The sequence below is a fragment of the Cebus imitator genome, unplaced genomic scaffold (genome assembly GCF_001604975.1).
Source record: "Cebus imitator isolate Cc_AM_T3 unplaced genomic scaffold, Cebus_imitator-1.0 Scaffold8, whole genome shotgun sequence".
NCBI lineage: Eukaryota > Metazoa > Chordata > Mammalia > Primates > Cebidae > Cebus > Cebus imitator.
In genome coordinates this window covers 1,008,254-1,033,540 of record NW_016107323.1, presented here as the reverse complement: position 1 = coordinate 1,033,540, position 25,287 = coordinate 1,008,254, and the positions used below count along the sequence as shown (strand labels likewise).

The window sequence follows — 25,287 nt, the reverse complement described above, 5'->3', positions numbered from 1 at the left end:
TTTAAGAAATACTGCATCAGCTACTCTTTTGAGATGGAATTTCACTTGTTTCCCAGGCTGGAGCTACTCAGGAGGCTGAGGCAGGAAAACTGCTTGAACCCAGGACGTGGAGGTTGCAGTTGAGCCAAGATCACACCACTGCACTCCAGCCTGGGTAAGTTATACTCAGTCTCAAAACAAATGAAAAAACCCAATATTGATAGAATATTCAACTATACTGTAGACTCTGGACTTTCAGATTTCATGTTTTTCCACTTAACACCGTTTTATTTCCAGGGTACCCCACTGCATTTATTAGTAGTCCTGTATCCTTAGTCTTCTGCCATCCATGATTACTTCTCAGCCTGTTTTTCTATGACCTGGAAATTTTGAAGAATACTCTTCACATATTCCAAATGTCTTTTTCTCATTAGATTCAGGTTACAGGTTTTTGGAAATCATAGAAGTACAGTACACTTCACATCGTATCAGGGGGTACACATCACTGGTGATATTAACATTGATCACTTGGGTAAGTCTGCCAAGTTTCTCCACTGCAAAGTTACTCTTTTCCCTATATACTCTTTTCTTCAGGAGTCACTAAATCTTGCCCATGTTCTTAAGCTTCACTCTGTGAAAGGGTAAGTATCTACATATATTTGGAAATCTTTAAGGAAATTCTTCTCCCTGTGGGAGACTTTTAAAAGTCTTTGGTTTTTCAATAGCTCCTGAGTTCAAATAATCTTCCTGCCTCAGCTTTCTCAAGAGCTGGAACCACAGGTCTGTGCCACCATGGCTGCCTCAACTTTTGTTTTTTTAAAAAAATCTTTTGGAAGGCTGAGGGGGATGGAGGTCAGGAGTTCAAGACAAGCCTGGCCAAGATGGTAAAACCCCATCTCTACTAAAAATACAAAAATTAGCCGGGAGAGGTGGGGGACTCTGTCTCTCAAAAAAAGAAAAAAACAAAAACAAACAAAAAAACTTCATAAGCCTGAGTCACTTTTCTAACAAAAAGAACCAAAGACACGTGATTAAAAAAAAAAAAAAAAATTCAGCCAAGTATTAGGCAGTTCTGTGCAAGACAGTCAAGACACTGGGTATTTGGGATCTTTTTTATTTTTATACACATGACAAGATTTTACATCAAGAATAGTCAGTTAAATAGTACAAATTTACATTCATGAGGAATGTTAAAAAAAATTCAACTAAAAAACCCACTTCTTCCTGTGACCCATAATCCCACATTTTACAGTGCAGGGGAGAAAGGGACTGGTGGGGGGCATCCAAAACAAGTCTCTCCCAAAAGAAATGACTTCAAAGTCCCTCTCCACACAGGATCCAAACGGTGAGAGTGTAATTTACAATTCATCTTTTTCAACTGTAGATTCCTGTAAAAAAAAAAAAAAAAAAAAATTAAAAAAAAAAAAAAAAAACCCAGACGATATTAAAAGCAGAGAAAAATACCCCTAGCTCACAGAAGGTTCATGCATGAAAGATGCGATTTAAATGCTCAGTCTGACTTCTGTAAGTTACACAGTCCTAACTTTGTCAGAACTAAAACTCTACCTAACTTTGTAAGAACTGAAAATGCAAGTCACATTCTTGATTTGCTATACCTTTGCTGTTTCTTGTTCTTCTTCATCTGTTCCTGCATCCATTTCTTCGTCTTCATCTTGCTCTGTGTCTTCTGTTGTGTCTTCTGTTGTCTCTTCAGGTTCTTCTTCGGGTTCTTCTTCCACCTAAATGCAAGATTTATGGGCCCATTAATGCTGTGGATTTATTGCCACTTTGCTCATTTCAATGTATAAAATCATAATTAATGTCATGTCTATTTATTCAGAACCAGAGAGTAAATCCTCTAACTAGAATGAATAGTCAAGCTAATGAAGGGAGGCAGGCAAAAAGGAAAGAGGACATAGGAGGACTTAGTATCTAGTGCAGTGTCCAACACTAGAGGGATTCAAACACTCAATACAATTATTTCAAAAGGTAGAAATTAGGCAAATGTCTCAAAGCTACATCCTTCAATCATGAGAAGCCTATTCTGAAAGAGCAGACACGAAGAAAGCCAGCCAGCCTCCATGGAAAGGTTGGGGATACAAACCTTTGCATCAGGGTCAATGTTCAAGCTGAGGCGAAGCATTCTTTCTATTCTATCTCCATATGCTTTAGTGTCTGGTAAAAGATATCCTGACCGAAGTGTTGCTGTTTCAAATAAAACCACAGCAAGATCCAAAACTGTTTTATCATCTTCATCTTCCTGAGATGCAAGAAGATACACCAGATTAATATTAAAAGATACAAAGTATTTAAATCAAAAGACAAGCAAGAAGACTCCTGTAACACTACCTTAATTCGTCGAAGCATGTCTCTGATCAGCGGGTGTCTGGGATTAATTTCAAATGTTTTCTTCTGACTTGCATAGTAACTGTTAAGGGATAAGAATGAACATTAACAAAACTTATCCAATTTTAGGGTTCATTTCCCTTACTCTTTCATAATTACAGAGAACAACTTTTGGTAAAAAAATAAAAATGTACTATTGACACTTTACCACCACAGGTTTGAACTTTGAGGGTCCACTTATATGCTAGTTTTTTCCCAATAAATACAGCCCACCCTCCATGTCTGCAGATTCAACAACCAAACTTGGATAGAAAATACTGTATTCTTGGGATGTGGAATCCACACATACAGAACTCCAACTCTTCATATACACGGGTTCCACAAGGCAGACTGGGGGACTAGACTATGTGTGTGGATTTTGGCAGGGGTCCTAGATACCAATCCCCCTTGTACACCTAGGGACAACTGTACTTTTCCGGTCCACTTTATCTGCAGAGTCAACCAAGCTTGGATTAAAAATATTAGAAAGGACAAAACAAAAAATAACCCAACACAGTATAATAGCTATTTATATAGCACTTACATTGCATTAGGTGTTAATCTACAGATTAAAGTATATGAGAAGATGTGCCTAGGTTATATGCAAATACAACATGACTTTATGAGACTTGACTATGTGTGGATTTTGGTATCCATGGATGTCCTGGAACCAATACCCCAGGATACAAAGGGATGACTGCATTATTTCCTTAGATTTTGTGGAGATAGGGTATCATTATATTGCATAGGCTGGTCTTGAACTCATGGCCTCAAGTGATCCTCTCACCTCAGCCTCCCAGAGTGTTGGGATTATACATGTGAGCCATGTGCCCAGCCTGTATTGCTCCCTTTTAACGGGGAGGCAGGCAGGGGGCGAGTGGACATGGTTAGATGAAAAATGAAAGGAATTATTTATTGATGAGTCCAAAGTACCTAAGAGCACGCCTGAACGGATGAACTGACTTAATGTCCTGTTTGTTCCCTCTTAGTTTATTCTTACTATCATAATTGTAGCTCTGCCTCCCAGAGTTCAGAAAAATCTATGTAGTCTCTGGGTGCTGCTCCAATAATAATACCTTCTCTATAATGCCTTCACCAATATGATTCTAAGAAAAATTAACTTTTTATCTGAACTCAGTTCCAAATGCGTTTTGAATATACCTTCAAAATACTTAGCATTTTACTGTTCATTGTGATTATTCTCTCTTCTCTAGTTTAAAGCTCTGAGGACACGGAGGAACCACATCTATCCCTATCCTGGTGTACCCATTATCTATGTAGAGCTTGGATTATAACTTGATTTGCCTTTTTTTTTTTTTTTTTTTTTTTTAAAGAGACAGGGTCTGGCTTTGTTACCCAGAATAGAGCTAAAGTGCAGGGCCATTACAGCATACTACAGTATTGAAGTCCTGGGATCAATTGATCCTCTTGCCTCAGCCTCCTGAGTATTGGGGACAACAGGAGTAAGTCACCAACCATGCCTAGCTTTGATCTGTCATTTTCACTAGTCTGAAGTTACAAAAGACAGGAGTTATATCTACCTGTGACACAGTAAGTGTTCATATTTGTTGAATGAAAAGTAACTTCCTGTTAATTAATTATTTCCTGAAATTCATAGGTGAACATGTTTTAAATGGCCCGTGTACTGCTGCAATGGGATATCAGATAAACAGAACACTATTCTCTTCATGAAAATTTATAGTCAAGACATAAGACATATATGAATTTTGGAATTATGACAACAATGGAAACTACGTTTGTGAGAAAAGGCTTTAAGAAGAAGAATCCTTAAACTAGGCCTTGGGGAAAAAAGGATGATGACTAGATAGCATATCAGAAACACACCCAGGTGAAAGTGAATAAAAGCAGGGAAGAAGTCATTTTCAAGGTCATTGCTGTGAAATTAAAACATAAACATAAAATACTATATTTCTTGAAAATAAAAGTTACCAAAGACTCATTAAACCTCCAGGTATAGGCCCTTGAGCTGAAATATTGTTAATTCACAGGTCGTGTACTATTTACTTTAAGAGACATTCTGTCTGGGTACCTATAATTTAATGCTTGGGGTGTGGAGGACATGATTTGAAATGAATAACTCAATTGAGAAATGTCATTAACCTCATGTGCAACTATTACATTTGAAAATGTAAAATAAATTCAGATATGAGGCTAAGCATATAATCCAATGCAAAAGCAAAGACGATATGCAGCCAGACACAGTGGCTCATGAATCCCTGCATTTGGAAGGCCGAGGTGGGCAGATTATTAGGTCAAGAGATTGAGACCATCCTGGCCAACATGGTGAAATCCTGTCTCTACTGAAAATACAAAAATTAGCTGAGCATGGTGGCGCATGCCTGTAGTCCCAGCTACTCGGGAGGCCAAGGGAGGAGAATCGCTTGAGCCCAGAAGGTAGAGGTTGCAGTGAGTTGAGATTGCACTGTTACACTCCAGCCTAGTGACAGTGAGACTCTGTCTCAAAAAAGAAAAAAAGAGACACTATGTATAACAGATTAAGAAAATCCCCATTTATATATCAAATACAATAAATATGATAAAGTCATGAGTCAAAGACCTTTTCCTTCTCAATCAAATGTAGGAGCAATCCCTTTGTAAATTTGTTGTCTACCTTCTAGTAGACAGGGGTAGACATTTAAGACAATTTTACTCTTTGTATTGAAGCTGGTATCATCTCCAAAAGGAAGAATGGGTAAGAGCCAACACCCTGGCAGGGACTTTCCCAAGGATGCTTACTTTGTAGAGATGTCCTTGCCCGTCTGGTATGCTTGTGCTTTCATGATTCTTTCCATGTTGCCAGACCATCCATACTGGCTGGCCACCAAAGCACACGGAGATTCTGTCAGGCGCTGAGACACCACAGCCTTTTCAATCTTAGGAAAAGAAATCGAGTCAGATATAAATTAATATCAACAGGTAAGGTCATTCAGCAATTGTATTTCAACTTTCTAAGACTTTATCACTTAAGATTGTAAATATCGAAGCAGGTCATAAAAACAGCTTTTCTTAAGGTTTAGGAGAATTTGTAGAAGACACTTATTTGATAATATGATTTTAGTCAGAAGGAACTAAACATCAGCTTTTAAAAATACGTAAAATTTAATCTATAAAAAGTTATTAACAAAGCAATATTAAACTACTGTCACAAGTTTTAAGCGTTCTCCCAATAATTTACATTAATTAAACGAAAATTTTACCATTCTAATGGTTACAAAGTAACCAGCTGCAGCTTAATTTGTTGACAAAATATCTTTCTCTTAAATGCAGATACTAATATTTTCACAATTTTAAATTCCCACAATACCTTGTCCTTAAGGGCTTTATCTTTCATCCAATTGAGGAGAGGCTCAAATTCTTTCTCAACTGCTTCGCGACTCTCCTTAGTTTTCTCACTTTCATCAAATTTCACTCCTTCCTTGGCAACATTCTGGAACCTCTTCCCATCAAATTCAGGAAGAGCCTGAATGCAGTATTCATCCACGGGTTCTGTGAGGTAAATAACTTCATAGCCCTTTTTCAGAAGTCGCTCAACAAATGGAGAAGATTCAGCCTACAAAATTAAGAGAAGTCAATGTTTTCCAGGTCTGGCCTTGGTGTATTGTTTATCTTAGCAGCTGCTATGTTTATACATTAGTAAAAACCCCATTTTACAGGTGAAGTAGGCTCAGTGAATGTAAATGACCTTCCCCGTCAGTGACTGACCAGGACTTATAACTACTCAAGTTACACAATTAAGTTTTCCTTTTCTCCCCGTCAAGAGTTGGCTGTAAATCCCCAGCTACATTCCAGAATGGCTGACAACACTTGGAGTTCATCTCACCTCTTTTCTGCTGGACCCAGCCATGAAGTAGATTTTGTCTTGTTTTTCCTTCATTCTTTCCACATACTGGTCTAAGCTAGTAATGTCAGTTGGATGATGAGAAGATTGGAACCTAAGAAGTTTAGCAAGACGTGTTCGATTTGAGTGGTCTTCAATCACACCAAGCTTGATGTTGGTACCAAATTCTTTCCAAAAAGTATCATTGTATTTCTCATCAGCAATCTTCTTGATCATGTCCAGAGTTTTACGAACAAGCTTCTTCCTAATCACCTAAACACAATGAACGAATAACTGATTAGAGAAGTTAATCTGAAACTTTTGAGAATGTAAGGTACCCAGGGAGGAGTATGAAAGCTACAAAGATGGTATCATCATTGCCATTTGTTGAGGGGCAGGAAATGGTGAAGCACTCCCATTCATTCAGACTGGGCTGAAACTTAGCTGTCTGTGCAAATAGCCACAAGATTGCTTTAATGTTTATATTCTAACCCTAGGGCTCACTGATACTCTCTAGGATCTAAATGAAGTGAACAAATATGTTACTTTTAAATACTTTTAAAATCAAAAAACTAAACATAAAAAACTAAAGAGTTTTCTAATTATGGAAGTATTAGAGGAGAAAGGTTTAATGAAAGGCTTAATAAAAAAGGTGGCTAAGGGATAAAGTCTGTATGACAAAATGTTAATTGTGGACCACTCAGTGGGTCTATATGGATGTTCACTGTACAATTCTTTAATTTTTTCTAGATGTTTGAAACTTCATTGTTAAATGTTGGGAGAAAAATAATCAGATTCCTAGGACCTGATAAGCCCAGAATGAAAGTTCATCTGAAGATTCATGGACTAGACCCAAAATCTGGTTACTCTAAAAATGAAGCCTGCCCTCTGAACCCCAATCAAAAGGCGAAGTGGACAGTTTCTTCCTGGAGACACTTACCTTAAGCAGTTTATGTTGCTGAAGAGTCTCACGGGAAACATTCAAGGGGAGATCATCTGAGTCCACCTTCAGATGGCAAAACAAAGTTCAGTGAGCAATAAAACCATTGGAAGAAAGCAAAGCCAAACAAACGCACTACACTGCCGGACCCCCACAACAATGACCCCTTCTCCCAAACTTCAGATACTTACCACACCCTTGACAAAATTAAGGTACTTAGGCATCATATCATGGAAGTCATCTGTGATGAACACACGGCGCACATAGAGCTAAAGAGACCAAAAAAAGGTCACTTTCTAAAAATTAGACTTTCAAATTTTAAACGCAGTTTATACGACTTAAAAACTCACCTTAATGTAATCACTCTTTTTAGATCCATATTCGTCAAATAGACCACGTGGAGCAGATGTGGGTACAAATAAAATTGATTTGAAGGTAACTTCCCCTTCAGCAGTAAAGTGAATATAAGCCATGGGGTCATCACTTTCCTGTGGAAAATTGGCATCTTAGTCATTCAAATAACACAGGAGAAACGCAGTGTAAGAACTAAGAAATGTACTATGTCGTACACATTCAGTTTAGCAATTAACAAAAAATTTCCCTTACCCGCCCCTCCCCCCACCAAAAAAGAAGAGAAAGAAAAGGGTAGAGTGAAGAAATAAGTAGGACTGCAATTCTAATTCACTAGACACGGTTGTTTTGATAATGACTGTCAGTAACATTATTTCCTAAACTTGCAGAAGGATGGATGAGTTTATGTTTCCTACGTGTGAGAGAAGTGAATAGGAAAACCACCACCCTGCCTAAATGACAAAATTATATACAACACTTCAGTGTACCCTTGAACTACAGTAAGTAATCAAGGACATGTTTCTTCTATGGAACTTAGCTCTAGCAGTGGCCACAAAGATGTATGTAAATACCTGTAAAACAAAATCAGAAATTCTGTTGATTTGCATTAATGTATTACTGTACCACATATATGGCTGTTAAACACTTGAAATGTAGGTAGTTCAAATTCAGATGTGCTGTTAAGTGTAAAATACATTTTGACAGCATAGTACAAAATTTTTAAAAGGATGTAAAATGTCTCATTAGTTTTTGTATTGATTACATGTTGAAATAATACTATTTGGCGTATGCTGGGTTAAATAAATTACATTATTAACATTTCATGGTTCCCTTTTTTTGTATGGCTTCTAAAAAATTTAAAATCTTATGTGTGGCTCACATTAATTATATTTTTCTTTTTTTTTAAAAAAAAAAAAAAAAAAAAAAAAAAGACAGGGTTTCACCATGTCAGCCAGGATGGTCTCGATCTCTTGACCTCGTGATCCACCCGCCTCGGCCTCCCAAAGTGCTGGGATTACAGGCTTGAGCCACCGCGCCCGGCCACATTAATTGTATTTCTAATACGGCTGCCTTAATATAAAATAAGTCGATAGACACTAAAACTTTAGAGTTTATGGGAATAAAAATGAAGGAACAAGCAACAGTGTTTCAAGAGCTGAAATTTAAAGGCTATGGAATAGAGAAAACAACAAATACAGATACAGAATATGAAGTTTTATTTAGCTATGGGTAAGTCCATTAGAGCATTCTATTACTCATACCAAATGCTGCTGGGGAAACATTGACTTGAAACAACCTTAATGCTAGTTTTGCATTTTTAAGACTTTCAAGAAGGGATCCGTAAAAGAAAAAAAAAAATAGGTAAGGAAACATAGGCGAAGGATCTCACAGTAAGTGTTTGATGTCGTAAGCAAGCTCTTTAAAGATTAAAGCCACTTAACATGATTTCATGTTTTACGGGTTTTGTGGTGGAAATCACACATCTACCTATGTAGGTGGTTCTTAATCTTTTTTTGTCACACAAAATCCTTGGCAAGCTGGTGAAGCCTACAGATGCCTTCTCAAAATAATTTTTTAAAAAATCACATATTACAAAATACACAGGAATAAAAAGGAAACCAATTCTGTTTAAACAGCCACAAAACTGTTTCAAACATTCTTGATTTTGTAATGTTTCACTATTACATTAACTACGAGCTAGGACTAAATGTAATAACTGCTGTAATTTTGAAGTAGTGATGAGCGTAATAATTCAATTTAAGTAAAAATGGTGTGTTCTGGAAACCAATTACTCTTAAATTCTCTACCGAGATGCCAATCTCAAAGCTTCATATAAAATTTAAATGATTAGGTCAATAAGCCAGAAATAGATATATTATAGTTGGCCTAAATTTTTTTGAATTTTCTCTCTGGGAAAAAACAGGAATGAACCATCTCATATTCATGGTAATATACCATATACAATTAAACTAAAAGGATGATATTTTGTCTACTCATTAATAACCAGAAGCTAGGGAATTATAAATATTTACCTTTGAAAATGATTTGTAGAAAGCTTTGTATTCATCTTCTTCTACTTCTTTTGATGGTCTCTGCCATATTGGTTTGATATCATTCATAAGTTCCCAGTCCCAAACAGTTTTTTCAACCTGAAGTTATTATAGTATTTGATTAGTCTCTCTTAGCACTCATCAAGATTATCCTAGCAGTAACCATGGCTTCAGATTTCAAAAGAATATATATGGAACCAGAGGCCTGGCGTGGTGGCTCACACCTGCAATTCTAGCACTTTGGGAGGCCAGGGGACTGTTTGAACACAGGAGTTCAAGACCAGTCCAGGCAACATAGCAAAACCTCCGTCTCTACAAAAAAATTTTTAAAAATTAGCCAGTCATGTTGGTGTGTGCCTGTAGTCCTACCTACTTGGGAGGCTGAGGCAAAAGGACTGCTTAAGCCTAGGAGTTCAAGGTTGAAGGGAGCTATGATCGTGCCACTGCACTCCAGACTAAGTGGCAGAGACTCTGTCTCCGGATTAAAGAAAAAAAAGGCACCAAAAGATACCTGTTATCTAGTAAGTTTTCTGTCATCCCCCATCAAAAGCAAAGTATTTTTCTCAATATTTAATTCAAAAAGACAATTGTTAACTGATGAAAAGCCAAGTAAATTTTTTTGTTATTTTTAACTAGCAAAAATTTTTCTTGAAAATAGTTGTTTTGAGATTAGAAGGAAATACATATTACATATTCCTATTTCATGACTTAAAGAATCCAACATTTTACAAAAATATTTCTCAACCACCACAACCAATACTTCTTACTCTGCTACCTAAGCAAGCCAGAACTATTTTTATAGTTAATCCCTACATCATAAAAGGACAAAAGAGGACTCAGAAAGCTTTTTAATATTTTAAAATTCCAAACATATAAGCCACCAGTCCTAGGCAATATATAAAAGTCAGAAAACTCTTAATAAAAATGACCTGGGTTTGATATTTAAAACTTTCTACAAGACAATGTACTCAACATACAAACATAGGCCTTATTTTAAAAGCTGGCTCCATGGACTTAGCACCTGGAGAAAGTAGAACTTTAAGAACTGAAGCTGACCTCAAAAGAGCCAGCGTCTACTTGGGTTTTCCTGGTTTTGCCCATACATGTTAAATAGTATCTTACGCAGGGAAATGAAGCAGACTTTACCTTTTTAGTCTTTGGTTTCTTTTCTTCTTCTTCTTCCTCTACTGCAGCTTCATCATCAGATTCTTCTTTCTCTTCTTTTGCTGCTTCTTCTTCCTCCATAGGCTCCTCAACAGTTTCAGTCTGTTGAGATAAAAGGAGAATTATGGTTAAACTCATTTGTTTAACAATCCTGTCTACAGAATATGACATAACATGACAAAAAATAGGTCTTTGTAAGAAAACCCTGAGGGTATGTATCCTCAACTAATATACCACACTTTGCCTTCATTCTTTTTTTTTTTCTGAGACAGAGTCTCGCTTTGTCGCCCATGCTGGAATACAGTGGGGGCAATCTCAGCTCACCACAACCTCTATCTCCCAGGTTTAAGCGATTCTCCTGCGTCAGCCTCCCAAGTAGCTGGGACTACAGGCATGTGCCACCACACCCAGCTAACTTTTTTGTAGTTTTAGTAGAGACAGGGTTTTGCCATGTTGCCCAGGCTGGTCTCAAACTCCTGACCTGAGGTGATCCACGTGCCTTGGCCTCTCAAAGTGTTAGGATTACAGGCGTTAGCCACCGTGCACAGCCTGCCTTCATTCTTTTAGTGTTAAATATTTAAATATGTGCCAAGGTAATACATATATGTTTTTAATCAATATAGATTTACCTTGCTGCTCCATACATAAATAGGAAAGTTTATGAACTGTGAGTATTTTTTGACGAGATTTTTAATTGTATCCAATTCAAGGTAATCAGATGCTTCTTCTTTTAAGACAAGGCTGCAAGAAAAATTCGAAGTTTAGCAACATCTAACATTTAGGATATGAGATTATAAATTCATCTAAATACCATGGTAATAGCCAGCAGTTCTGTGTAATCCAAGATGTACTAATTATTCATGTTAACTCTCCATCACCAATAAGAGTTTGTGAGCTAAAATGTTAACACATATAGATATTCAGTAAAGAGAAGAATCTCCTCTACATTACCCGAAGTGGAGAATAACCGTAGAAAATGAAAATATTCCCAATCTTCTAAATAGATTGGTTTTTTTCATTTGTCAAGGTGAGAGAGCACTGAAAAATTCTGGAGAAAAATGGAATAATGCACTCTCATAGCTTTTACTGTTGTTCTAGAAACCTAATGATTATTGTAGATAACTATTCCTAATTAATAAAAACATTTTCCTTAAAAAAGCAAGAAATATTGGATAATTTATATCTCCACTATCCAAAATGGTAGCCACTGGGCACATGTGACTTATTTAAATAAAACATACAGTTCAGTTCCAGTCACATTGCTATATTCCAAGTACTCAACAGTCACATGTGGCTGGTGGCTGCCAAACTAGGAAGTCCACATACAGAACATTTCCACTATTACATAAAATTCTATGGGGCAGTGTAGGGATTACAAGCTTGAGCCACTGTGCCCAAACCTACTCTTATGCACAGTAGGTAGCCCACATCTTGATATTTGTGTTTCCAATTAAGTATGGGGAATGGCCTATCTGTGGTTCCCTCCCTGTCTCAAAAGGCTCATTAGTTTAGTGGTACCTGGCCAGTAAGTAGCCATGATATGATGACAAAGCCTAGTGAGTGACTAGGCTGCTGGTCTCAGGGCACATGTTCTAGTGATTTAGGGATTAAGAGTTCAGTTTTGGATGCAAGTAGAAGCTGCTGGGTAGATTATCTTAGGTAGAAGCATTTAAAAGGCACTTAAACATATGAACACGGAGCCCAGCAGTGAGACCTAGACAAGGGGTTGGCAAACTATAACTGTATAGCTGGCACCCACTGGAAATTTTACTGAGACACATCTTTTTTTGGTGAGGAGGGGGACGTGGGTCTCACTCTGACACCCAGCTGTGATCATGTACAGTGGTGTGGTCATGGCTCACTGAGGCCTTGACCTCCCAGACTCAAGCAATCCTCCTACCTCAGCCTCCTGAGTAGCTGGGACTACAGGCATGCACCACCATGCCCAGCTAATTTTTGTATATATATATATATATATTTTTTTTTTGTAGAGATGGGATGCCACTTTGTTGCCCAGTCTGACCTCAAACTCCTGGGTTCAAGTGATCCTCTCATCTCAGCCTCCCAATGTGTTGAGATTACCGGCATGAGCCACCACACCTGGCTGGGACACATCCTTATGTATGGCCTATGACTGCTTTTAAGCTAAACAGAGATGGGACATGTGACAGACCATACAGCTCACAAGCTAAAAATATTTACTAGCTGGCTCTTTCTTTTTTGTTGCTGTTTTTTCTTTAATCTTTTTTTCTACTAGCTGGCTCTTTTAAGAAAAAGTTTGCTGACTCCTGATCTAGGCTAAGAATGTAACTCTGAGACCTAGAGATGGAACCTGAGGCCGTGGCAGTACATAAGACTACAAAAGGATCATATGGACAATGAGAAAAGGGCTGAAACTTAACTTGGAGAAAATGCATATCAACATTTATGAAGCGGGCAAAGGAAATTTTTAAAAAGATATGCATAGTCATGGAAACTAGGTACTGGATAGGTTGCATCTTACCTGCATGGAAGTGTCCTGTTTATCCTCACTCATTCACACAAATAGCTGCCAATTAAGTGTTAGGCTCTGGGAATGGAGCTTCCAACAAAATGTTTGCCTTCCTGGAACTTATATCCAGAAAATTTCACCTGTTTCTTAGCAACCTGACATTAACACCTCTTGGGACATCACTTTCTTTCTGTAGGAATGATTTACCTATGCTTCTCTAACAGCTAGCACAGTGCTTTAAAAGAGAGGGCACTGGGGCATAACTCTTAGTGATGCCTCCAAATGAGACCTGGAGATATCAATGTTAGTAAGAAGGCAGGGAAAGGTAAATTGGGAACACAAGTTACAAAGTACTAAAAGGCAGTCATCTAATTAGTCTTCATTAAAAGAACATATGTTGCAGTAAAAACAGGAAAGGTTACTTTCTAGGATGAAGAAAGTTTGTCACAATAAGTATGTACTTCTTTTCCTTAATGTTAAGAAAATTTAAAATTGAATTAAGAAAAAAAAAGAAGCTGTAGGCACCTTCTGTTACTCAGCAGGAGTTGGCAAGCCAACTGACCTCTGAAATGAGGAATCCTTATCTCCAAGATGGTAAAATTTTAAAAAGGCAAAAAGCTGCCCTGCCTACGTCACAGTGCTACAAGCAATGAGAGCTAGTGTAGGGCACTGGCTCTGTTCTCATCTATACAAACAACAGTTATTGGCTTAAAAGGAATCTTAGTTTTATTCTAGAGCTTTTACAACTTTCATGAACTTTAAGCCCTTTATCTCTACAAGCCAGCCCAGCCCTGGTTGCTACCACTCATCTTGAATATTTTCAATGGTTCCTCCAAAGAATCTCTCCTTGTCTAATCCTCGCCTCCTCCACACCACCCTGAGACTCTTAAATAAAAGTTCATCACGTTCTATCGTGAAACGGCCACCAAGAAGAACTCTGTTCATCTAGTGAGCATGCTGTGCCTCCATGCCTTTATTCAGGATGCTCCACAGACAAACTACTCTTCTAACCTGGGAAACTGACCAACCCACACCTTCTCCGTAGGTATTTTCTACTTTATACCCTCCATATACAATAGCAATCACAAACCTTTGTGCCTGGCCCTTTGCAGGTCCTCAAATATTTCTTCAAGTGGTAACAGTTCTGTTTCCTCATTTCATAGGCAGAAAAATTAAAGCCCAGAATAAGTCATTTGCTCAGAGAGTGGAACTAGAGAGTCAAGATCCTCAGCATGACTATTAATTCTTATTAGGGATCAGTCATACTCACGTAATTGTCGTTCCCCGTCCTAGAGTGTTTCCTCTTGGGTCAGCAATTACAGAAAATTCATTGGAGTCGGACTCCCAGATGTGCTGGGTATCGTTGTTGTGTTTTGATGTGACTATAACCTTATCTGCTACAAGGAAGGCGGAATAGAAACCGACACCAAACTGGCCAATCAATTCAGAAGTTGACTGGCCATCTTCCTGTGCTTCAGTCATTTTGTTTAAAAACTCGCTTGTCCCAGATTTGGCTATGGTACCAAGGTTTTTAACCAGCTCTTCTCTGGTCATTCCTACACCAGTATCTGTGACATGCAGCAGGTTCTTCTCCTTATCACACTAAAAGCAAGACAAGAACCAGATAGTTGTATTTAATATTTACATTATGCCAAGCAAATATTGAGAAACTAACCAGCTTTGGGTCCCATCAATTCTAATACAGAAAACTAAACTGAGATATTTTCTTCTACATAGTTTTTTATGGCCTTTTCCGAAAGTGTACATCTTAAAGTAATTTATGTATTTGAGAAAGTATTAATATTAATGGGCAGACTGGCCTAAAAGTCAAAGGTTAGAGACTGACCTAAATCAAGTTACCTTTGAAGGAAAATAATTCAAGAAAAATACAATTTTATGTTTTGCCCATTTCTTTAATAGAAAACAAAACTTGAATGATTCCTCTATTTGGAATCTGTTATGGATCATTAATAATTTTCACTCTGGCTCTCTGCCTTCCAGGAATTTAGGAGGATTTTACTTTCTCCTAAATTTAAGAATGGCTAAGGCCATGTGACTAGTTCTGGCCAATGAGTTGTGAAGGAGAGCTCTTGCTTTCAGGATGAACCATTAACTGTAATATAATAGTACGAGACCCTCTACGTTTGCTCTGCACCATGGCAACCGGCTACACTCCAGTTGGCTGCGTGAGGATGAGGCACAGCAAAGGCCACAGGCAGCCTGTGATCGATGATTTAAGCCAGGGCCTGGCAATTTTTTTCTGTAAAGGGCCACACAGCAAATATTTTAGGCTTTGGGAGAATTATGTTTTCTGCTACAACAACTCAACTCTGCTGTTGAAGCACAGACGCAGTCACAGATCATAAACAAATGGGCATGACTGCATTTCAATAAAACTGCTTATAAAAACAAATCAAGTCGGATGTGGCCATAGTTTGCTGACTCTCAAGCCACTGAGACTTGGGAGATTTTTGTCACTGCAATATAATCTAGCCTGTCTTGACTAATATGGATTCTCTAAGAATTCCTTTTCCTTTAAAAGGAAGAAAACCTGCCTTACACTTACCTTAATTTTGACTGTTAGTTCCTCATTTCCAGAAAGAGCATTTTCATCAGTCAGTGATATTAGCCTTATTTTATCTAAAGCGTCGGAAGCATTTGAAATCAGTTCTCTTAGGAAAATCTAAATGGAAGCCAGAGGTAGTACACTTAGATTATCTTCAATATGCATTAAGACATTCAATTTTATGCCAAACCCATTTTATTTCTTTTCTGTACCTTATAAAAGCACTCTTTAAGGATTTAAGACTTCTTATGGTATAGGAGTGGCATTACTCTTTTGATTTAAAAAATAAAAAATGAAGCCTAGCTCCTTACACAAAGAACTGTGACAACTATAAGGGATACATTAACTGGCATGGATAGTAACACTACTCACCTAACAGTGATCTGCAGGTATGCAATGCAAGAAGTTTAGTTTACGTGACTGCTCTTAGATTCACAACTTTTTTTTTTTTTCTTAAGACAGAGCCTCGCTCTGTCACCCAGGCTGGAGTGCACTGGTGTGATCTCGGCTCACTGCAACCTCCGCCTCCTGGGTTCAAGTGATTCTTCTGCCTCAGCCTCCCGAACAGCTGGGACTACAGGCATGCACTACAATGCCTGGCTAATTATCTTTTCTATTTTTAGTAGAGACAGAGTTTCACCGTGTTAGCCAGGTTGTTCTCGATCTCCTGATCTCGTGATAAGCCCACCTCGGCCTCCCAGTCTTGGGATTACAGGCCTGAGCCACCATGCCTGGCCTAGACTCACAACTATTATCAGGCCATGAACCTATTTGGAGGTAAAGAAAAAAGTACATGTCTGACACCCTCTTTCTCCCCAGATATCTACCAGTAATTCTTGGACTTATTAAGTATTTAAAGGTTGTTACTACTTACTTGGATACTACATTACTTTCACAGTAATTTATGCAAATTTAAGTAAACAGGTATGCCAACATACAGAGGCAAAATACTCTAACCACATGTTGCTTACCTCTTTATTTTTATACAATGAATTGATGATCAGTTTCATCATTCTATTAACTTCAGCTTGGAAGGCAAACTTTTCCGACTTCTCTCTAAGTTCTCTTATTTGTGATGCGTTTAATCCATCCAGCTGAATAGCTTCTTCCTCTCTAAGGAAATCAGATAAGCAAATACAGCATGGCTTAGCTCCCTTCAAAACTAGAGGAACTATGATGAGAGCACAGTGGCCTCTGAATATTGTCTTGGGAGGTAAAATGGAAACCTTTATAAAATATTACTGATATACCATCTCATTATGTTAGCACAGCAGTAGGCTACCTTTAATATTGTATTGGAAATACTGGGTTCTTAAAATTGCCAGAAAAATAAATCCCAACTTTTCCTACTCATTTATCTTCCACAGTGAGGCCTTCAAAACTGTCATTAAGTCCCAAGAGGCCAAATTTTAAAATACTGTTCAACTGACAGAAACACCATTTTTAAGCTTACGAGGTGTACACAGTTAATGAATACAAATCCAACTGAAAGTCTTTTCTAGTCTTACAAAGTTTATGGTGCTAGTATTCTGCAATATAGTTTTCAAAGGAATTCACTCAGTTTAATCACTCCTAGGTACAAGTTAGGAGGTATGTATGCACATAACTCACTAAGTATTAAATACAAGGGTGTTAGACTTTATCTGGACTTTTGGAGAAGAGATCCATAAGAAGTGACCATAACTCACAAGGTTCACAGGGCTTATCTGTGTAGGTAAGCTCAAATGAACACAAACCTCTGTACTACTTCATCATCCGTCCTTGAGCCTTCTCTACTTTTACCCAGATCCGCTTCTACTGTACCATCCACGTCAACTTCATCATCAGCTCTGACTGACCCTGAAGAAAGATTTAACACGGGAAAACTCTTCAACATTGCACTTCTCCAAGGAGGATGATCAAATAGGGAAGGGTAGGGATTGCAAAATTCAGTTGGTAAATAAGGGAGGTGGGGATGAAAGAGTGCACATTCCCTGGCTTAAATATCCAAGGTAAAGCCAAGACAGCACATCTAAGTTCAGATGCTGAGGTGCCCCGTAGATTCTAAAATACGGAGGCAGCCACCACTTCTAAACAGCTTGTCTTCGATCCTTTATAAATAACGTTAAGCACACTGATGCCAGGCCTCTTTTACACCCACACGTGTTGCTCGTAGACCGAGCCAAGTCCTCCCAACTCTCCAAGCCAAAACTTCGGCCTTCGTTATCACAGGTCAGAATACAAACAGGATTTATGCAACCTCTGGCGAGAGGAACTGAAATTGAGCCCAGAGGCATGAGAAGGGGGAGAAATGTGAAGAACCGAGCTCCACCAAAACCGAATCAAACACGCTGACACTGCCATTCCGCTGGCCCTAGGCCTCACGCTCCCGACGCCGACATCTAAGAAAGGACACGCGCTTGCGAGGAGTCGGAGTCTGGGGAATTCGGGGTCGGGAAAGCTGGGGTGGCCGAAGGTTGCGGTGGCTAAAAAAGTCCTTCGGGATGGGGGGGACTCGCACAGTTCCCGGGGGAGCCCGAGCTCCAGTGAGGCCCCTCCCCGAGGTCGCTGAGACCTCCGGGAAAGACACTATTAGACCGGCAGGGAACTTCGATGATTCTATTCTTTTCTAATTCCAAAGGAAGAAGAGAATAAACGTAATCCCCTAGTCTTCTTTCGAGGAAAGGCGACGTCCCTTGGCCCATCGCAGGCCCTGGGATGCCCCCTCCGCCCAGGTTCAACGCCCCCAGAACCTTCGAGAAGCGGCCGCGCGTGTGGAGGGGGGGGCGTCTGCTCCTCCAGAATCACTCACCGAAGGTCAGCAGGACGCAGCAGAGGCCCAGCACCCACAGGGCCCTCATGGCGTGCGGCCGGTGAGTCTCAAGTCCCTTTCGATCGCAGGAGCCGCCTCCACCCCCCAACCCTGGAGCCAGATCCTCACACCTCTAGCCGTGCGGTCCGCCCACTACACCCCAAGCAGGTCGGGCCGCTTTTCACCCCCACTTCACGCGGGCGGGGGTTGGGACACACAAACCTACCAATCGCGCCGCACCACGCACCCACGGCACCCAATGGGGACTCGTGGGGGGGTCGGAAGTCCACCAATCGCAGCTGTCCAGGTGCGGGGACCGATGCCCAAAGCGTGGCTCCTTCCGATTAGTCAGGGTTTGCAGCTTTTCTCCAATCAAATGGCTCCGCGGGCCCCTCACACGTGGGACCGCCCCTTTGCCTGGGAGGCCTTGGCCTCTAAGGGAAACCGTCCAATGAACGTAGGCACAGAGCACATCCATCCTTTTCGAGAGGTCGCGGCGGAACTACTTCCGGATCCTAGAGAGCGTTTATTCCGTGACCAGGGGAAACGGTAGTCGTGGCAACGTGTTCTTTACCCTTTCCCATCTACGCCTGGGGTTACGTTGGGAGTAATTCCAGCACGACTTTCGCGGCCAGCTTTCTTGTGTAGCGGCGCTTCTCAGACAGGAGAAACACACGAGAGAGATCGAAAATCCCTAGAACGCTTTCGGATGGTGGTGGTTAGAAACTACAGCTCCCGGCATGCAACAACTTAGGGGTGGGGGTACACTGCATTGAATGCTGGGAATCGTAGTCTTTGGTCTCTCTGGACCCGCTGCGTAGTTTGGCACGCTTTCATTTTCTCCCAAAATGTCGCCGTAGCCCTATCCTGCGTCATAGATTTTACATCTCGTTCTGATCACAGTAGAGATCTGTGGCTATTCCAGGAGTCTCCATTGTACACAGCTTTTAGAAGCGCGCTTGGAAAGCCGCCACGCCTCGGCCAAGGCCGCCCGGTTCTGGGGGGATCGGTCCGAGTCCCTCCGGCTCGAGAGCTCGCGTTTCCGAATCCGCCTACAAGTGCGTCACTCTGGCAGGCCGAACCTTTACCTCCTCTGCGCCTTTCCGCGGCCGGAATCCCCAGGCCTCCCTAATCTGGTTTGCAGAAGTGCGCGGTGGGGACCTCCCCGACCACCCTAGAGGTATCGCGAGCAGCTCTGAGGCTTTCAACTCCTCCATAAAATACAAAGGCTGCGGTGATCTGAAGGTCTTAGAACCCCTGCTGTGAAGCAGGTGGAGAGCGCGGTGGTAAAAGCGGGTCTAGCACAGAAAAGGAAAACCTTTCGTTTAACGAGTGCAGGAGGATGCACCTGCAGATATTTGAAAGCAAAACCTGTGGTGCTGCACATGAGAACGGGATTGCAGCTTTGTAACTTCATAGAAATACCCTGTCCGCGTTCAGAAGGACATATAAAACACCAGGTGTCTTTCCTGTGAGGGAAGTCCCTCATGCTAAACTTGTGCCTTTGGAAATAGTTTCTACGTCCTCTATAGATTACCCCTACGCGTACCCGCACCCATCTCTGACATAGACACCCCCTTCCTTATTACTTTCTCCAACAAAATTGAACTCTGAATATCTTTTCAGATATAATCATCCAAATTCCTGAAGACAAGCCTTTTAGTGACAGTCTGTCATAGTCTTTTACAACTTTCCGTATTTAGGTATGCGGATCTTGGTTCTGTGGTTGGCACTCACGTGTTGTGGTGGTGCCTTATTTACATCTGCCAAATTTACCTACATTTGTTATTAGTAAGCAAAGAGTAGCTTACAAAGAATGTTTTATGTGTGCTTCTGTGCTTGCATCTTTTTTAAAAAAGAGCATACTACAGTGTGAATTACATTCAGAGATTTCAGTTGCATTTTTGTATATTTTAGCTCATTTATTTTCTGTTTTTAGAGAAAAATGAGTTTCTTCACTTTTTTTGGCATTTCACAGCTGAACTTCTTCACGTTTTCCTCCAATTCTGAATAAGTAAGCAACCAGTTCTGAAACTGCAAATGCCACCTTAACTAGTGAGTGGTGGGGAGTTGGTGCTGCACCTGGAGGGAACTGAGAATGTGACATGTCCTTCAAAATAGAGTCACTGCTTGGGGGTAGACGTTTCTGCAGATAATGGTGGGACTTCATGAGGCAGGCAGAGCACAAGACGCTAGGTAGGCTGGCAGAAGATGGCAGGCCATTGTGTGACTCAGCTCTGTCCCTTAAAGATTGGCTCCCTGGGCTGGACGCTCATGCCTGTAATCCCAACACTTTGGGAGGCTGAGGTGGGTGGATCACCTTAGGTTAGGGGTTCAAGACCAGCCCGGCCAACACGGTGAAACCCTGTCTCTACTAAAAACACAAAAATTAGCCAGGCACCTGTAATCCCAGCTACTTGAGAGGCTGAGGCTGGAGAATCACTTGAACCCAGGAGGCGGAGGTTGCTGTGAGCCGAGATCCAGCCACTGCACTCCAGCCTGGGCAACAAGAGTGAAACTCCATCTTAAAAAAAGAAAAAAAAAAAAAAAAGATTGGCTTTCCAGTTGAGCACCGTGTAAAGAAAATAGGCTGCTTACTTAATTCCCAGCTTTGTTGTTTCTGGCTGTGGTCTTTTCACCTCTTCTGACTTTTCACCCATTACTGATCCCTAGTTCTCCTCTTGGCCTAGCTCCTCCAGAGCGAACACTCCAGATGGTTATTAAGCTTCCTGCCTTTTTATCTGATTCCCTTGCTTCCTAGTTTTAGCTTTTTTCTTTGTATTGCTGGAAACAGCTACTGCTGTTGTTGTTAAGCTTCTCCTTGAGCATAGGTAATTCCACTAGATAGCACCCCACTTTGTAGTTAAACTTGGAAGATAAAACCAATAGGTAAGGGAATGCAGTTAAGGGCAGTGGATAGCTTACCTAGTAGGCAGGTGGAGTCCAGCAGTGGGGAGTCAGGGGAATGCAGACTCGGGAGACTAAGGCAAGAGAGCAGCTGGCATCAGGGAACAGTGAGGAATAGAGCCAACCTCCAAGGTGAATTGGTTGGTTGGTCGATGGGTTTATTCGTTCATTAACTCGTTAATTTAGCAAATGTTGAGGGCCTGGTGTGTGTCAGGAATTACAATATGTGCTAGAAATACAGGGGTGAGCAATACGATATGGTTTCTGTTCATATAGAACTTGTACAAATATGTGTTTTAATTTTTAAATTTAAATTTAAAAATTACATAGTTTTTGAGACAGGGTCTTGCTCTATTACCCAGGCTGGAATGCAGCGGCAGGATCATGGCTTACTGCAGGCCCAACCTTCTGAGCTCAAGCTGTCCTCCCATCTCAGCCTCTCAAGTAGCTGGTGGGACTGTAGGCATGTAACACCAACACCTGGCTAATTAAAAAAATTTTTTGTAAGCCAGGTGCGGTGGCTCAGGCTTGTAATCCCAGTACTTTGGGAGGCCAAGGCAGATGGATTGCTCGAGGTCAGGAGTTCGAGACCAGCCTGGCCAACGTGGTGAAACCCTGTCTCTACTTACAAAATACAAAAGTTAGGTGGGTGTGGTGGTGCACACCTGTAAACCCAGCCACACAGGAGGCTAAGGCAGGAGAATCTCTTGAACTCTGGAGGTGGAGGTTGCAGTGAGCCAAGATTATACCATTGCACTCCAGCCTGGGTAACAGAGAGTCTGTCTCAAAAATAAAAAAAAATACTTTGAGCTCATTGTGAACAACTTTGAGGCTCTTTTCTTTTGTAAAGATGGGATCTCCCTTGTTGTCCAGGCTGGTCTCGAACTCCTGTGCTCAAGCCTACCTCGGCCTCCCAAAGTTCTGGGATTACAGACGTGAGCCCCTGTGCCCAGCCTTGTGCAAATATTAACAATAGAGTTACGTCATAAGTGCAAGTGTCTTATTTAAACTGAAGTAAAGATATAAAAGAATGACTGCAAAGGAGTACCAGGGAACTTTTTGGGGTGATGGAAATGCTCTTGATCTTCATATCAGTAGTTGTTAAAACTCATCAAACTGTGTACTTTAAAAGGGTGAATTTTGTTATATATACCTCAATTAAAGAAAACAGCAACTATCATTCTAAACATCAAAACACTAAAAACCATTTCACTAAGAATGAGGAACCAGACAGAGATGCCTGCTATTGTCAGTATTGTCCTACACTGTTTAGGAGGATTTAACAACAAGGAAATCAAGTCATTGGCATAAATTTTAGAAAAGGTGGAGTCCTTTATTTTGAAATTCCTTCTTACTGATGATAGTTGCATCTCCCAGAAATCTAGGAGACAGTAGGTTTTTTTTCTGTTTTAAGTACAAAATGATTAATTCCAGCTCTAATAGCATATATTTAAGTTGCTACTGTTAAAAAGCTTATAGTTGGATCTTGGAAGTGGGCGGGTGATCCACCTCAAGTTGAGCCACTTCCCGATCGACCCCTTAAAACAAAAGTATAGAGTGCCAGGCGCAGTGGCTCACACCTGTAATCCCAGCACTTTGGGAGGCCAAGGTGGGTGGATCACAAGGTCGAGACCAAGACCATCCTGGCCAGTATGGTGAAACCCCATCTCTGCTAAAAATACAAAAATTAGCTGGATGTGGTGGCACATGCCTGTAGTCCCAGCTACTCTGGAGGCTGAGGCAGGAGAATCTCTTGAACCCCGGAAGTGGAGGTTGCAGTAAGCCGAATTCACGCCACTGTACTCCAGCCTGGTGACAGAACGAGACTCCGTCTCAAAAAAAAAAAAAAAAAAATGTAGAATAATATGAGAATCTGGTAAATTACTGGCTATAAGATAAATATGTAAGAATCAATAGTTTTGCTCTAATCTTGCAAAAAACACATGGAAGTGAAAATTTTAAAAAGTGTCATTCGTGGCCGGGCGCGGTGGCTCAAGCCTGTAATCCCAGCACTGTGGGAGGCCGAGGCGGGTGGATCACGAGGTCAAGAGATCGAGACCATCCTGGTCAACATGGTGAAACCCTGTCTCTACTAAAAACACAAAAATTAGCCAGGCACCTGTAATCCCAGCGACTCAGGAGGCTGGGGCAGGAGAATTGCCTGAACCCAGGAGGCGGAGGTTGCGGTGAGCCGAGATCGCGCCATTGCACTCCAGCCTGGGTAACAAGAGCGAAACTCCGTCTCAAAAAAAAAAAAAAAAAAAAAAAAAAAAAAAAAAAAAGAAAAAAAAAAAGAGAAAACCTCAAAAAAAAAAAAAAAAAAAAAAAAGTGTCATTCGTATTAGAGACAAAAACTATAAAATACTTAGAAATAAACTTAAGAAAGACAGTTCCAACATGAAGAACACTAAAATATTGAGGAACATAAAACAAATGAAGAACTTGGGTCAGATCCCATACCCCTTATATTATCTATTGTTGCATAACTAATTACCCCTAAATTTAGCAGCTGAAAACAATAAACATTTATTCTCTCAGACAGTATCTGTAGGTCAGGAATCATCACCTAACTGGGTGGTTGTGGCTTGGAGTCTCTCATGAGCTTGTGGTCAAGATGTTGGCCAAGGCTGAAATCATCTGAAGGCTGGAGCGGAGCTGGAGGATCTGCTTCCATGATGGCTCCTTCACATGGCTGTTGGCTGGGGCCTCAGTTCCTCACCACATGGATCTCTCTGTAGGGCTGCTTAAGTGTGCTCACAGCATGGCAGCTGGCCTCCTCTGGAGTGTGTGAGCCAAGACAGAGAACAGAGCAGGAGGCACAGCGACTCATAACCAACCTCAGAAGTCACACACCCTCATTTCTGAAACAACCCTACTCAATGAGGTTATACGAGGCTGTAAATACCAGCAGCCAGAGATCACTGGGGCCCATTTGGAGGCTGCTTATCATACCTTAGTTGCAAGGGAAGCCAAGAAGGGTTTTACATGGCATTTTCAGCTTCTCTTCTGGGAGGCTCAGAATCATAAGGTGGGGGTTTCCTTCATGTAAGAATGGGATTCAGATGCTGTATGGTGAAAAAGAATGATGTGTCCCCAACATATCTGAATATACAAACAGATTACTGCAACCGGCCAGAGTTACAGAGGCTCACGCCTGTAATCCCAGCACTTTGGGAGGCTGAGGTAGGTGGATCACTTCAGGTCAGGAGTTCAAGGCCAGCTTGGTCAACGTGGTAAAACCCATCTCTATTAAAAATACAAGAGTTAGCCAGGCGTAGTGGTGTGCACCTGTAATCCCAGCTACTTGGGAGGCTGAGACGGGAGAATTGCTTCAGCTCAGGAGACGGAGGTTGCAGTGCGTGGAGATTGCGCCACTGCATTCCAGCGTGGGTGATAGAGCAAGACTCTATTTCAAAAACAACAAAATCAGTGCAACCAAATAATCTAAAAATAGATTGTTTTCATTTAAGATAAGACAAAAGGCCAGGTGTGGTGGCTCATGCCTGTAATCCAAGCACTTTGGAGGCCAAGGCGGGCGGATCACCTCAGGTAGGGAGTTCAAGACCAGCCTGACCAACATGGTGAAACCCCGTCTTAAAAAAAAAAAGATAAGACAAAAGCGATATTTCAGTTAGGAGGGGAAAGGATAGTTAATATCATAAATGGTGCTAGCCTTGACTGGGTATCCATCTCAATCAAAATAGTTAAACTCCTATCTTGTACCATATAAAAAATAAATTCCTGCTTACAAGAAATTAAGAGAGCCTGTGAGTATACAAGGCAGGGATGGGATAGACCTTTTTTTTTTTTTGAGATGGAATCTT

The 25,287-nt window shown here is 40.7% G+C and overlaps 1 protein-coding gene across 1 annotated transcript; it reads right to left on the bottom strand.

The window, feature by feature from the left end:
- Window positions 1–1,077: 1,077 nt before the first annotated feature.
- HSP90B1 (heat shock protein 90 beta family member 1) lies at window positions 1,078–18,782 on the bottom strand. The gene is made up of 18 exons (XM_017540345.1): window positions 18,557–18,782; window positions 17,502–17,604; window positions 16,737–16,878; window positions 15,766–15,882; window positions 14,470–14,801; window positions 11,338–11,449; window positions 10,691–10,810; window positions 9,527–9,643; window positions 7,493–7,630; window positions 7,334–7,411; window positions 7,143–7,208; window positions 6,206–6,475; window positions 5,690–5,935; window positions 5,122–5,258; window positions 2,329–2,407; window positions 2,084–2,239; window positions 1,596–1,718; window positions 1,078–1,367 (listed from the first exon to the last, which is right to left on the bottom strand). Exons 1-18 carry the CDS (start codon window positions 18,603–18,605, stop codon window positions 1,338–1,340), a joined length of 2,415 nt encoding a protein of 804 aa, XP_017395834.1. The 5' UTR covers window positions 18,606–18,782; the 3' UTR covers window positions 1,078–1,337.
- Between the last annotated feature and the right edge of the window lie 6,505 nt (window positions 18,783–25,287).

Bases quoted from the DNA above. Each gene is read 5' to 3' on its own strand.
- HSP90B1 (XM_017540345.1), bottom strand. From the start codon at position 18,605: ATGAGGGCCCTGTGGGTGCTGGGCCTCTGCTGCGTCCTGCTGACCTTC. The intron at 16,879-17,501 runs GTTTGTGTTCAT...TGATTTCCTTAG, and splicing joins GATGATGAAGTAGTACAGAG to AGAGGAAGAAGCTATTCAGC. The intron at 5,259-5,689 runs GTATTGTGGGAA...TCTTTTCCTAAG, and splicing joins ATAAAGCCCTTAAGGACAAG to ATTGAAAAGGCTGTGGTGTC.